Source organism: Oncorhynchus kisutch, linkage group LG8 (assembly GCF_002021735.2).
Source record: "Oncorhynchus kisutch isolate 150728-3 linkage group LG8, Okis_V2, whole genome shotgun sequence".
Taxonomy (NCBI): Eukaryota; Metazoa; Chordata; class Actinopteri; order Salmoniformes; family Salmonidae; genus Oncorhynchus; species Oncorhynchus kisutch.
This window is the reverse complement of record NC_034181.2, coordinates 48,764,548-48,777,792: the sequence shown is the minus strand read 5'-3', so window position 1 is coordinate 48,777,792 and position 13,245 is coordinate 48,764,548. Positions and strand designations below refer to the sequence as shown.

The 13,245-nt window shown below is 30.7% G+C and overlaps 1 protein-coding gene across 50 annotated transcripts in view; it reads left to right on the top strand.

Annotated features, from left to right (window-relative positions):
- Positions 1 to 13,245, top strand: part of si:ch211-266g18.10 (titin) — a 149,038-nt gene that overhangs the window by 91,810 nt on the left and 43,983 nt on the right. For 29 of the 50 annotated variants that reach the window (XM_031830529.1, XM_031830528.1, XM_031830481.1 and 26 more), the window contains 51 exons: positions 689 to 736; positions 906 to 953; positions 1,045 to 1,092; positions 1,172 to 1,216; positions 1,329 to 1,397; positions 1,521 to 1,568; positions 2,045 to 2,092; positions 2,277 to 2,324; positions 2,496 to 2,543; positions 2,634 to 2,681; positions 2,761 to 2,805; positions 3,110 to 3,157; positions 3,634 to 3,681; positions 3,866 to 3,913; positions 4,085 to 4,132; positions 4,223 to 4,270; positions 4,350 to 4,394; positions 4,699 to 4,746; positions 5,223 to 5,270; positions 5,455 to 5,502; positions 5,674 to 5,721; positions 5,812 to 5,859; positions 5,939 to 5,983; positions 6,287 to 6,334; positions 6,811 to 6,858; positions 7,043 to 7,090; positions 7,262 to 7,309; positions 7,400 to 7,447; positions 7,527 to 7,571; positions 7,705 to 7,752; positions 7,876 to 7,923; positions 8,400 to 8,447; positions 8,632 to 8,679; positions 8,851 to 8,898; positions 8,989 to 9,036; positions 9,116 to 9,160; positions 9,465 to 9,512; positions 9,989 to 10,036; positions 10,221 to 10,268; positions 10,440 to 10,487; positions 10,578 to 10,625; positions 10,705 to 10,749; positions 11,054 to 11,101; positions 11,578 to 11,625; positions 11,810 to 11,857; positions 12,029 to 12,076; positions 12,167 to 12,214; positions 12,294 to 12,338; positions 12,472 to 12,519; positions 12,643 to 12,690; positions 13,167 to 13,214. In XM_031830529.1, the coding sequence (XP_031686389.1) occupies positions 689 to 736; positions 906 to 953; positions 1,045 to 1,092; positions 1,172 to 1,216; positions 1,329 to 1,397; positions 1,521 to 1,568; positions 2,045 to 2,092; positions 2,277 to 2,324; positions 2,496 to 2,543; positions 2,634 to 2,681; positions 2,761 to 2,805; positions 3,110 to 3,157; positions 3,634 to 3,681; positions 3,866 to 3,913; positions 4,085 to 4,132; positions 4,223 to 4,270; positions 4,350 to 4,394; positions 4,699 to 4,746; positions 5,223 to 5,270; positions 5,455 to 5,502; positions 5,674 to 5,721; positions 5,812 to 5,859; positions 5,939 to 5,983; positions 6,287 to 6,334; positions 6,811 to 6,858; positions 7,043 to 7,090; positions 7,262 to 7,309; positions 7,400 to 7,447; positions 7,527 to 7,571; positions 7,705 to 7,752; positions 7,876 to 7,923; positions 8,400 to 8,447; positions 8,632 to 8,679; positions 8,851 to 8,898; positions 8,989 to 9,036; positions 9,116 to 9,160; positions 9,465 to 9,512; positions 9,989 to 10,036; positions 10,221 to 10,268; positions 10,440 to 10,487; positions 10,578 to 10,625; positions 10,705 to 10,749; positions 11,054 to 11,101; positions 11,578 to 11,625; positions 11,810 to 11,857; positions 12,029 to 12,076; positions 12,167 to 12,214; positions 12,294 to 12,338; positions 12,472 to 12,519; positions 12,643 to 12,690; positions 13,167 to 13,214 (2,445 nt within the window). The remainder of the gene's footprint in view (positions 1 to 688; positions 737 to 905; positions 954 to 1,044; positions 1,093 to 1,171; positions 1,217 to 1,328; positions 1,398 to 1,520; positions 1,569 to 2,044; positions 2,093 to 2,276; positions 2,325 to 2,495; positions 2,544 to 2,633; positions 2,682 to 2,760; positions 2,806 to 3,109; positions 3,158 to 3,633; positions 3,682 to 3,865; positions 3,914 to 4,084; positions 4,133 to 4,222; positions 4,271 to 4,349; positions 4,395 to 4,698; positions 4,747 to 5,222; positions 5,271 to 5,454; positions 5,503 to 5,673; positions 5,722 to 5,811; positions 5,860 to 5,938; positions 5,984 to 6,286; positions 6,335 to 6,810; positions 6,859 to 7,042; positions 7,091 to 7,261; positions 7,310 to 7,399; positions 7,448 to 7,526; positions 7,572 to 7,704; positions 7,753 to 7,875; positions 7,924 to 8,399; positions 8,448 to 8,631; positions 8,680 to 8,850; positions 8,899 to 8,988; positions 9,037 to 9,115; positions 9,161 to 9,464; positions 9,513 to 9,988; positions 10,037 to 10,220; positions 10,269 to 10,439; positions 10,488 to 10,577; positions 10,626 to 10,704; positions 10,750 to 11,053; positions 11,102 to 11,577; positions 11,626 to 11,809; positions 11,858 to 12,028; positions 12,077 to 12,166; positions 12,215 to 12,293; positions 12,339 to 12,471; positions 12,520 to 12,642; positions 12,691 to 13,166; positions 13,215 to 13,245) is intronic. The other 21 variants (XM_031830511.1, XM_031830527.1, XM_031830485.1 and 18 more) reach the window with 20 other exon arrangements.

The window sequence follows — 13,245 nt, the reverse complement described above, 5'->3', positions numbered from 1 at the left end:
GCAAGGGTCAAAACCTGGGAGGACAATCAAAACACAGAGTAAAAAGCAGGAGCACGGGCGTAACACGCTGGTTGACTTGACAAAACAAGATGAACTGGCACAGACAGACAGAAAACACAGGTATAAATACACAGGGGATTATGGGGAAGATGGGTAACACTTAGAGATGGTGGAGACAAGCACAAGGACAGGTGAAACAGATCAGGGTGTGACATATAGAGCTTGATAGAGGCTGAATGTCTCAAAGAAGTAGATCCTGCAAAGCAGCATTCAAGTGTTTTTACAATTATTGTTCCCTTGAATTATCACGTGCTTGTATTATAAAGTGAGTTTCATTTTTTTTTAATGGCCCATTCGCGTTGCATTTAGATGCTGTTTCCGAAGACAAGCCATTTTTGTGTTTATTTTTACTCATACACTGCATATTTTGTGCTTGTTTCAGTATTGATAATGTGTTTTAAAATCAATAGAGACAAAACATATCGATGAAAAGACAAAATACAACGTTTGACAAATATAAATTCAGTTAGGAATAAAAAAAAAAATTGTTCAAGTTTTTACAGAAAATCACTATTTTTACATAGAAGCTGAATTTACCAAATGAGAAGACCAAACCAGCTCTTGCTAAGAAAGAAAGAAATTGCCCAATTCTTGAGATTAATTGTGTCTTCTCTGATGATTGTTTTAGAAGCTGAAGTTCACAAAGAAAATGCCAAAGCAGCTTCCTCAAAGAAAGGTATGTATAACTTTTTTCTTTAGACTTGAAACAAAAACATAGTCTTCCTATAAATAAAGGTCTGCCACAGAGTGTGCTTCATTTCTCTCTCAACCAATTATTCAGTATGGGTTTGAATCAATTGCAATTTGAACCTTTGCTGTATATGTTATCATTCTTGTTTGATTAGAGTCCAAGGAAACTAAGGAACAAGCCAAACCAGAACCTACAATAAAAGGTACAGATAGGATATTTGTTTTCTGGCTTCAAAATGTATAATGGCCCAATTCTTGAGATTCATGTTGTGTCTTGTCCAATGATTGTTTTAGACAGTGAAGTTCCCAAAGAACAAACCATAGCAGCTACATCAAAGAAAGGTGCAAATTATTCTTTGTGTACCACAGATCTAGATCGGTACACAGATCTAGTTTACAAAATAATTTTTCTCTGATTTAGATGCTGAAGCAAAAGAAAAGGCCAAATTAGCTCCAGAAAAGAAAGGTATGAAATTATTTTTGAATTGTTAATTTTCCGCTTATTCAAATAATAAGTAGGCAGCCTATGTGTCCATTTTATGCTATTTATAAAACATTCAATAAGTTATTATTGTAAGGACTGTTGTACGTGAACTTAGAAGCTGAAGTTTCCAAAGAAAAAGCCAAAGTAACTCCTTCAAATGAAGGTAACAGAATGTATTGATTTTTAACACCACCAATATAATATTACAGACAGTACATAATCTCAGAGAAAAAAAAACATCCTGCTATATTCATAGAGAAACACAATTATGTTGCTTTTGATTCAGATGCTGCAGTTATTAAAGAAAAGATCAAATCAGCCCCTACAAAGAAAGGTAAGAATGTGGTTAGTATGTAATTAGGAATTTGTTATAATATTTGTTTGCATTGTGTTGTATTTATTTAAATTCACGGCATATTTTTTGTTACTTTCATTGTTTATAAATGTTTATAATCTCTTCCAAATTTGACAAATCTAAATTCAGAGTTAGCAATTGAAAATGCACTCACTACTGTAAATAGTTCTGGATAAGAGTGTCTGTTAAATGACAAAAATTGTAAATGTAAAATAAATATTGAGGTGAACAGACAGCCATAACAAATTATTTAATTTAAATGTAAATATGTATTTTCTCTTTGCACACAAATGTTATTTTGCAATAATGTGTATTGTTTGATAAGCAGTATATTACATTTAAGAACATATGTATTCTGTACAATAATTTAGTGTATAATATATATCAGATTATACAATAATCCAATTAAATAATCATATATACTGCATGTATGTTTGTATCAATATTTGACATAGATGCTGCAGTTATTAAAGAAAAGGTGAAATCAGCCCCTGTAAAGAAAGGTAAAAATGTTTTCAAATCTGTGGTTAATATGTAATTTGATAGTGCTTGATAGAGGCTGAAAGTCACTATTTTACTGAGAAGCTGAATTTAGCAGTGAGAAGACCAAACCAGCTCTTGCAAAAAAATAATGAAATGGCCCAATTCTTTAGATTCATTTTGTGTCTTCTCCAATGATTGTTTTAGAAGCTGAAATTCACAAAGAAAACGCCAAAGCAGCTTCATCAAAGAAAGGTATGGATAACTTTTTTCTTTAGACTTGAAACAAAAAACGCTAGTCTTACTCTAAATAGATGTCTGCCACAGAGTGTGCTTCATTTGTCTCTCAACCAAATACTCAGTATGGGTTTGAATCAATTGCAGTTTGAACCTTTGCTGTATATGTTATCATTCTTGTTTGATTAGAGTCCAAGGAAACTAAGGAACAAGCCAAACCAGAGCCTTCAAAAGAAGGTACAGATAGGATATTTTTTTCTGGCTTCAAAATGTATAATGGCGCAATTCTTGAGATTCATGTTGTGTCTTGTCCAATGATTGTTTTAGACAGTGAAGTTCCCAAGGAACAAACCATAGCAGCTACATCAAAGAAAGGTGCAAATTATTCTTTGTGTACCACAGATCTAGATCGGTACACAGATCTAGTTTATTAAATCATTTTTCTCTGATTTAGATGCTGAAGCAAAAGAAAAGGCCAAATTAGCTCCAGAAAAGAAAGGTATGAAATTATTTTTGAATTGTTAATTTTCCGCTTATTCAAATAATAGGTAGGCAGCCTATGTGTCCATTTTATGCTATTTATAAAACATTCAAAAAGTTATTATTGTAAGGACTGTTGTACGTGAACTTAGAAGCTGAAGTTTCCAAAGAAAAAGCCAAAGTAACTCCTTCAAATGAAGGTAACAGAATGTATTGATTTTTAACACAACCAATATAATATTACAGACAGTACATAATCTCAGAGAAAAAAAAATATCCTGCTATATTCATAGAGAAACACAATTATGTTGCTTTTGATTCAGATGCTGCAGTTATTAAAGAAAAGATCAAATCAGCCCCTGCAAAGAAAGGTAAGAATGTGGTTAGTATGTAATTAGGAATTTGTTATAATATTTGTTTGCATTGTGTTGTATTTATTTAAATTCACGGCATATTTTTTGTTACTTTCATTGTTTATAAATGTTTATAATCTCTTCCAAATTTGACAAATCTAAATTCAGAGTTAGCAATTGAAAATGCACTCACTACTGTAAATAGTTCTGGATAAGAGTGTCTGTTAAATGACAAAAATTGTAAATGTAAAATAAATATTGAGGTGAACAGACAGCCATAACAAATTATTTAATTTAAATGTAAATATGTATTTTCTCTTTGCACACAAATGTTATTTTGCAATAATGTGTATTGTTTGATAAGCAGTATATTACATTTAAGAACATATGTATACTGTACAATAATTTAGTGTATAATATATATCAGATTATACAATAATCCAATTAAATAATCATATATACTGCATGTATGTTTGTATCAATATTTGACATAGATGCTGCAGTTATTAAAGAAAAGGTGAAATCAGCCCCTGTAAAGAAAGGTAAAAATGTTTTCAAATCTGTGGTTAATATGTAATTTGATAGTGCTTGATAGAGGCTGAAAGTCACTATTTTACTGAGAAGCTGAATTTAGCAGTGAGAAGACCAAACCAGCTCTTGCAAAAAAATAATGAAATGGCCCAATTCTTTAGATTCATTTTGTGTCTTCTCCAATGATTGTTTTAGAAGCTGAAATTCACAAAGAAAACGCCAAAGCAGCTTCATCAAAGAAAGGTATGGATAACTTTTTTCTTTAGACTTGAAACAAAAAACGCTAGTCTTACTCTAAATAGATGTCTGCCACAGAGTGTGCTTCATTTCTCTCTCAACCAAATACTCAGTATGGGTTTGAATCAATTGCAGTTTGAACCTTTGCTGTATATGTTATCATTCTTGTTTGATTAGAGTCCAAGGAAACTAAGGAACAAGCCAAACCAGAGCCTTCAAAAGAAGGTACAGATAGGATGTTTTTTTCTGGCTTCAAAATGTATAATGGCGCAATTCTTGAGATTCATGTTGTGTCTTGTCCAATGATTGTTTTAGACAGTGAAGTTCCCAAAGAACAAACCATAGCAGCTACATCAAAGAAAGGTGCAAATTATTCTTTGTGTACCACAGATCTAGATCGGTACACAGATCTAGTTTATTAAATCATTTTTCTCTGATTTAGATGCTGAAGCAAAAGAAAAGGCCAAATTAGCTCCAGAAAAGAAAGGTATGAAATTATTTTTGAATTGTTAATTTTCCGCTTATTCAAATAATAGGTAGGCAGCCTATGTGTCCATTTTATGCTATTTATAAAACATTCAAAAAGTTATTATTGTAAGGACTGTTGTACGTGAACTTAGAAGCTGAAGTTTCCAAAGAAAAAGCCAAAGTAACTCCTTCAAATGAAGGTAACAGAATGTATTGATTTTTAACACAACCAATATAATATTACAGACAGTACATAATCTCAGAGAAAAAAAAATATCCTGCTATATTCATAGAGAAACACAATTATGTTGCTTTTGATTCAGATGCTGCAGTTATTAAAGAAAAGTTCAAATCAGCCCCTGCAAAGAAAGGTAAGAATGTGGTTAGTATGTAATTAGGAATTTGTTATAATATTTGTTTGCATTGTGTTGTATTTATTTAAATTCACGGCATATTTTTTGTTACTTTCATTGTTTATAAATGTTTATAATCTCTTCCAAATTTGACAAATCTAAATTCAGAGTTAGCAATTGAAAATGCACTCACTACTGTAAATAGTTCTGGATAAGAGTGTCTGTTAAATGACAAAAATTGTAAATGTAAAATAAATATTGAGGTGAACAGACAGCCATAACAAATTATTTAATTTAAATGTAAATATGTATTTTCTCTTTGCACACAAATGTTATTTTGCAATAATGTGTATTGTTTGATAAGCAGTATATTACATTTAAGAACATATGTATACTGTACAATAATTTAGTGTATAATATATATCAGATTATACAATAATCCAATTAAATAATCATATATACTGCATGTATGTTTGTATCAATATTTGACATAGATGCTGCAGTTATTAAAGAAAAGGTGAAATCAGCCCCTGTAAAGAAAGGTAAAAATGTTTTCAAATCTGTGGTTAATATGTAATTTGATAGTGCTTGATAGAGGCTGAAAGTCACTATTTTACTGAGAAGCTGAATTTAGCAGTGAGAAGACCAAACCAGCTCTTGCAAAAAAATAATGAAATGGCCCAATTCTTTAGATTCATTTTGTGTCTTCTCCAATGATTGTTTTAGAAGCTGAAATTCACAAAGAAAACGCCAAAGCAGCTTCATCAAAGAAAGGTATGGATAACTTTTTTCTTTAGACTTGAAACAAAAAACGCTAGTCTTACTCTAAATAGATGTCTGCCACAGAGTGTGCTTCATTTCTCTCTCAACCAAATACTCAGTATGGGTTTGAATCAATTGCAGTTTGAACCTTTGCTGTATATGTTATCATTCTTGTTTGATTAGAGTCCAAGGAAACTAAGGAACAAGCCAAACCAGAGCCTTCAAAAGAAGGTACAGATAGGATGTTTTTTTCTGGCTTCAAAATGTATAATGGCGCAATTCTTGAGATTCATGTTGTGTCTTGTCCAATGATTGTTTTAGACAGTGAAGTTCCCAAAGAACAAACCATAGCAGCTACATCAAAGAAAGGTGCAAATTATTCTTTGTGTACCACAGATCTAGATCGGTACACAGATCTAGTTTATTAAATCATTTTTCTCTGATTTAGATGCTGAAGCAAAAGAAAAGGCCAAATTAGCTCCAGAAAAGAAAGGTATGAAATTATTTTGAATTGTTAATTTTCCGCTTATTCAAATAATAGGTAGGCAGCCTATGTGTCCATTTTATGCTATTTATAAAACATTCAATAAGTTATTATTGTAAGGACTGTTGTACGTGAACTTAGAAGCTGAAGTTTCCTAAGAAAAAGCCAAAGTAACTCCTTCAAATGAAGGTAACAGAATGTATTGATTTTTAACACCACCAATATAATATTACAGACAGTACATAATCTCAGAGAAAAAAAAATATCCTGCTATATTCATAGAGAAACACAATTATGTTGCTTTTGATTCAGATGCTGCAGTTATTAAAGAAAAGATCAAATCAGCCCCTGCAAAGAAAGGTAAGAATGTGGTTAGTATGTAATTAGGAATTTGTTATAATATTTGTTTGCATTGTGTTGTATTTATTTAAATTCACTGCATATTTTTTGTTACTTTCATTGTTTATAAATGTTTATAATCTCTTCCAAATTTGACAAATCTAAATTCAGAGTTAGCAATTGAAAATGCACTCACTACTGTAAATAGTTCTGGATAAGAGTGTCTGTTAAATGACAAAAATTGTAAATGTAAAATAAATATTGAGGTGAACAGACAGCCATAACAAATTATTTAATTTAAATGTAAATATGTATTTTCTCTTTGCACACAAATGTTATTTTGCAATAATGTGTATTGTTTGATAAGCAGTATATTACATTTAAGAACATATGTATTCTGTACAATAATTTAGTGTATAATATATATCAGATTATACAATAATCCAATTAAATAATCATATATACTGCATGTATGTTTGTATCAATATTTGACATAGATGCTGCAGTTATTAAAGAAAAGGTGAAATCAGCCCCTGTAAAGAAAGGTAAAAATGTTTTCAAATCTGTGGTTAATATGTAATTTGATAGTGCTTGATAGAGGCTGAAAGTCACTATTTTACTGAGAAGCTGAATTTAGCAGTGAGAAGACCAAACCAGCTCTTGCAAAAAAATAATGAAATGGCCCAATTCTTTAGATTCATTTTGTGTCTTCTCCAATGATTGTTTTAGAAGCTGAAATTCACAAAGAAAACGCCAAAGCAGCTTCATCAAAGAAAGGTATGGATAACTTTTTTCTTTAGACTTGAAACAAAAAACGCTAGTCTTACTCTAAATAGATGTCTGCCACAGAGTGTGCTTCATTTCTCTCTCAACCAAATACTCAGTATGGGTTTGAATCAATTGCAGTTTGAACCTTTGCTGTATATGTTATCATTCTTGTTTGATTAGAGTCCAAGGAAACTAAGGAACAAGCCAAACCAGAGCCTTCAAAAGAAGGTACAGATAGGATATTTTTTTCTGGCTTCAAAATGTATAATGGCGCAATTCTTGAGATTCATGTTGTGTCTTGTCCAATGATTGTTTTAGACAGTGAAGTTCCCAAAGAACAAACCATAGCAGCTACATCAAAGAAAGGTGCAAATTATTCTTTGTGTACCACAGATCTAGATCGGTACACAGATCTAGTTTATTAAATAATTTTTCTCTGATTTAGATGCTGAAGCAAAAGAAAAGGCCAAATTAGGTCCAGAAAAGAAAGGTATGAAATTATTTTAGAATTGTTAATTTTCCGCTTATTCAAATAATAGGTAGGCAGCCTATGTGTCCATTTTATGCTATTTATAAAACATTCAATAAGTTATTATTGTAAGGACTGTTGTATTTGAACTTAGAAGCTGAAGTTTCCAAAGAAAAAGCCAAAGTAACTCCTTCAAATGAAGGTAACAGAATGTATTGATTTTTAACACCACCAATATAATATTACAGACAGTACATAATCTCAGAGAAAAAAAAACATCCTGCTATATTCATAGAGAAACACAATTATGTTGCTTTTGATTCAGATGCTGCAGTTATTAAAGAAAAGATCAAATCAGCCCCTACAAAGAAAGGTAAGAATGTGGTTAGTATGTAATTAGGAATTTGTTATAATATTTGTTTGCATTGTGTTGTATTTATTTAAATTCACGGCATATTTTTTGTTACTTTCATTGTTTATAAATGTTTATAATCTCTTCCAAATTTGACAAATCTAAATTCAGAGTTAGCAATTGAAAATGCACTCACTACTGTAAATAGTTCTGGATAAGAGTGTCTGTTAAATGACAAAAATTGTAAATGTAAAATAAATATTGAGGTGAACAGACAGCCATAACAAATTATTTAATTTAAATGTAAATATGTATTTTCTCTTTGCACACAAATGTTATTTTGCAATAATGTGTATTGTTTGATAAGCAGTATATTACATTTAAGAACATATGTATTCTGTACAATAATTTAGTGTATAATATATATCAGATTATACAATAATCCAATTAAATAATCATATATACTGCATGTATGTTTGTATCAATATTTGACATAGATGCTGCAGTTATTAAAGAAAAGGTGAAATCAGCCCCTGTAAAGAAAGGTAAAAATGTTTTCAAATCTGTGGTTAATATGTAATTTGATAGTGCTTGATAGAGGCTGAAAGTCACTATTTTACTGAGAAGCTGAATTTAGCAGTGAGAAGACCAAACCAGCTCTTGCAAAAAAATAATGAAATGGCCCAATTCTTTAGATTCATTTTGTGTCTTCTCCAATGATTGTTTTAGAAGCTGAAATTCACAAAGAAAACGCCAAAGCAGCTTCATCAAAGAAAGGTATGGATAACTTTTTTCTTTAGACTTGAAACAAAAAACGCTAGTCTTACTCTAAATAGATGTCTGCCACAGAGTGTGCTTCATTTCTCTCTCAACCAAATACTCAGTATGGGTTTGAATCAATTGCAGTTTGAACCTTTGCTGTATATGTTATCATTCTTGTTTGATTAGAGTCCAAGGAAACTAAGGAACAAGCCAAACCAGAGCCTTCAAAAGAAGGTACAGATAGGATGTTTTTTTCTGGCTTCAAAATGTATAATGGCGCAATTCTTGAGATTCATGTTGTGTCTTGTCCAATGATTGTTTTAGACAGTGAAGTTCCCAAAGAACAAACCATAGCAGCTACATCAAAGAAAGGTGCAAATTATTCTTTGTGTACCACAGATCTAGATCGGTACACAGATCTAGTTTATTAAATCATTTTTCTCTGATTTAGATGCTGAAGCAAAAGAAAAGGCCAAATTAGCTCCAGAAAAGAAAGGTATGAAATTATTTTTGAATTGTTAATTTTCCGCTTATTCAAATAATAGGTAGGCAGCCTATTTGTCCATTTTATGCTATTTATAAAACATTCAATAAGTTATTATTGTAAGGACTGTTGTACGTGAACTTAGAAGCTGAAGTTTCCAAAGAAAAAGCCAAAGTAACTCCTTCAAATGAAGGTAACAGAATGTATTGATTTTTAACACCACCAATATAATATTACAGACAGTACATAATCTCAGAGAAAAAAAAATATCCTGCTATATTCATAGAGAAACACAATTATGTTGCTTTTGATTCAGATGCTGCAGTTATTAAAGAAAAGATCAAATCAGCCCCTGCAAAGAAAGGTAAGAATGTGGTTAGTATGTAATTAGGAATTTGTTATAATATTTGTTTGCATTGTGTTGTATTTATTTAAATTCACGGCATATTTTTTGTTACTTTCATTGTTTATAAATGTTTATAATCTCTTCCAAATTTGACAAATCTAAATTCAGAGTTAGCAATTGAAAATGCACTCACTACTGTAAATAGTTCTGGATAAGAGTGTCTGTTAAATGACAAAAATTGTAAATGTAAAATAAATATTGAGGTGAACAGACAGCCATAACAAATTATTTAATTTAAATGTAAATATGTATTTTCTCTTTGCACACAAATGTTATTTTGCAATAATGTGTATTGTTTGATAAGCAGTATATTACATTTAAGAACATATGTATTCTGTACAATAATTTAGTGTATAATATATATCAGATTATACAATAATCCAATTAAATAATCATATATACTGCATGTATGTTTGTATCAATATTTGACATAGATGCTGCAGTTATTAAAGAAAAGGTGAAATCAGCCCCTGTAAAGAAAGGTAAAAATGTTTTCAAATCTGTGGTTAATATGTAATTTGATAGTGCTTGATAGAGGCTGAAAGTCACTATTTTACTGAGAAGCTGAATTTAGCAGTGAGAAGACCAAACCAGCTCTTGCAAAAAAATAATGAAATGGCCCAATTCTTTAGATTCATTTTGTGTCTTCTCCAATGATTGTTTTAGAAGCTGAAATTCACAAAGAAAACGCCAAAGCAGCTTCATCAAAGAAAGGTATGGATAACTTTTTTCTTTAGACTTGAAACAAAAAACGCTAGTCTTACTCTAAATAGATGTCTGCCACAGAGTGTGCTTCATTTCTCTCTCAACCAAATACTCAGTATGGGTTTGAATCAATTGCAGTTTGAACCTTTGCTGTATATGTTATCATTCTTGTTTGATTAGAGTCCAAGGAAACTAAGGAACAAGCCAAACCAGAGCCTTCAAAAGAAGGTACAGATAGGATGTTTTTTTCTGGCTTCAAAATGTATAATGGCGCAATTCTTGAGATTCATGTTGTGTCTTGTCCAATGATTGTTTTAGACAGTGAAGTTCCCAAAGAACAAACCATAGCAGCTACATCAAAGAAAGGTGCAAATTATTCTTTGTGTACCACAGATCTAGATCGGTACACAGATCTAGTTTATTAAATCATTTTTCTCTGATTTAGATGCTGAAGCAAAAGAAAAGGCCAAATTAGCTCCAGAAAAGAAAGGTATGAAATTATTTTTGAATTGTTAATTTTCCGCTTATTCAAATAATAGGTAGGCAGCCTATTTGTCCATTTTATGCTATTTATAAAACATTCAATAAGTTATTATTGTAAGGACTGTTGTACGTGAACTTAGAAGCTGAAGTTTCCAAAGAAAAAGCCAAAGTAACTCCTTCAAATGAAGGTAACAGAATGTATTGATTTTTAACACCACCAATATAATATTACAGACAGTACATAATCTCAGAGAAAAAAAAATATCCTGCTATATTCATAGAGAAACACAATTATGTTGCTTTTGATTCAGATGCTGCAGTTATTAAAGAAAAGATCAAATCAGCCCCTGCAAAGAAAGGTAAGAATGTGGTTAGTATGTAATTAGGAATTTGTTATAATATTTGTTTGCATTGTGTTGTATTTTATTAAATTCACTGCATATTTTTTGTTACTTTCATTGTTTATAAATGTTTATAATCTCTTCCAAATTTGACAAATCTAAATTCAGAGTTAGCAATTGAAAATGCACTCACTACTGTAAATAGTTCTGGATAAGAGTGTCTGTTAAATGACAAAAATTGTAAATGTAAAATAAATATTGAGGTGAACAGACAGCCATAACAAATTATTTAATTTAAATGTAAATATGTATTTTCTCTTTGCACACAAATGTTATTTTGCAATAATGTGTATTGTTTGATAAGCAGTATATTACATTTAAGAACATATGTATTCTGTACAATAATTTAGTGTATAATATATATCAGATTATACAATAATCCAATTAAATAATCATATATACTGCATGTATGTTTGTATCAATATTTGACATAGATGCTGCAGTTATTAAAGAAAAGGTGAAATCAGCCCCTGTAAAGAAAGGTAAAAATGTTTTCAAATCTGTGGTTAATATGTAATTTGATAGTGCTTGATAGAGGCTGAAAGTCACTATTTTACTGAGAAGCTGAATTTAGCAGTGAGAAGACCAAACCAGCTCTTGCAAAAAAATAATGAAATGGCCCAATTCTTTAGATTCATTTTGTGTCTTCTCCAATGATTGTTTTAGAAGCTGAAATTCACAAAGAAAATGCCAAAGCAGCTTCATCAAAGAAAGGTATGGATAACTTTTTTCTTTAGACTTGAAACAAAAAACGCTAGTCTTACTCTAAATAGATGTCTGCCACAGAGTGTGCTTCATTTCTCTCTCAACCAAATACTCAGTATGGGTTTGAATCAATTGCAGTTTGAACCTTTGCTGTATATGTTATCATTCTTGTTTGATTAGAGTCCAAGGAAACTAAGGAACAAGCCAAACCAGAGCCTTCAAAAGAAGGTACAGATAGGATGTTTTTTTCTGGCTTCAAAATGTATAATGGCGCAATTCTTGAGATTCATGTTGTGTCTTGTCCAATGATTGTTTTAGACAGTGAAGTTCCCAAAGAACAAACCATAGCAGCTACATCAAAGAAAGGTGCAAATTATTCTTTGTGTACCACAGATCTAGATCGGTACACAGATCTAGTTTATTAAATCATTTTTCTCTGATTTAGATGCTGAAGCAAAAGAAAAGGCCAAATTAGCTCCAGAAAAGAAAGGTATGAAATTATTTTTGAATTGTTAATTTTCCGCTTATTCAAATAATAGGTAGGCAGCCTATTTGTCCATTTTATGCTATTTATAAAACATTCAATAAGTTATTATTGTAAGGACTGTTGTACGTGAACTTAGAAGCTGAAGTTTCCAAAGAAAAAGCCAAAGTAACTCCTTCAAATGAAGGTAACAGAATGTATTGATTTTTAACACCACCAATATAATATTACAGACAGTACATAATCTCAGAGAAAAAAAAATATCCTGCTATATTCATAGAGAAACACAATTATGTTGCTTTTGATTCAGATGCTGCAGTTATTAAAGAAAAGATCAAATCAGCCCCTGCAAAGAAAGGTAAGAATGTGGTTAGTATGTAATTAGGAATTTGTTATAATATTTGTTTGCATTGTGTTGTATTTTATTAAATTCACTGCATATTTTTTGTTACTTTCATTGTTTATAAATGTTTATAATCTCTTCCAAATTTGACAAATCTAAATTCAGAGTTAGCAATTGAAAATGCACTCACTACTGTAAATAGTTCTGGATAAGAGTGTCTGTTAAATGACAAAAATTGTAAATGTAAAATAAATATTGAGGTGAACAGACAGCCATAACAAATTATTTAATTTAAATGTAAATATGTATTTTCTCTTTGCACACAAATGTTATTTTGCAATAATGTGTATTGTTTGATAAGCAGTATATTACATTTAAGAACATATGTATTCTGTACAATAATTTAGTGTATAATATATATCAGATTATACAATAATCCAATTAAATAATCATATATACTGCATGTATGTTTGTATCAATATTTGACATAGATGCTGCAGTTATTAAAGAAAAGGTGAAATCAGCCCCTGTAAAGAAAGGTAAAAATGTTTTCAAATCTGTGGTTAATAT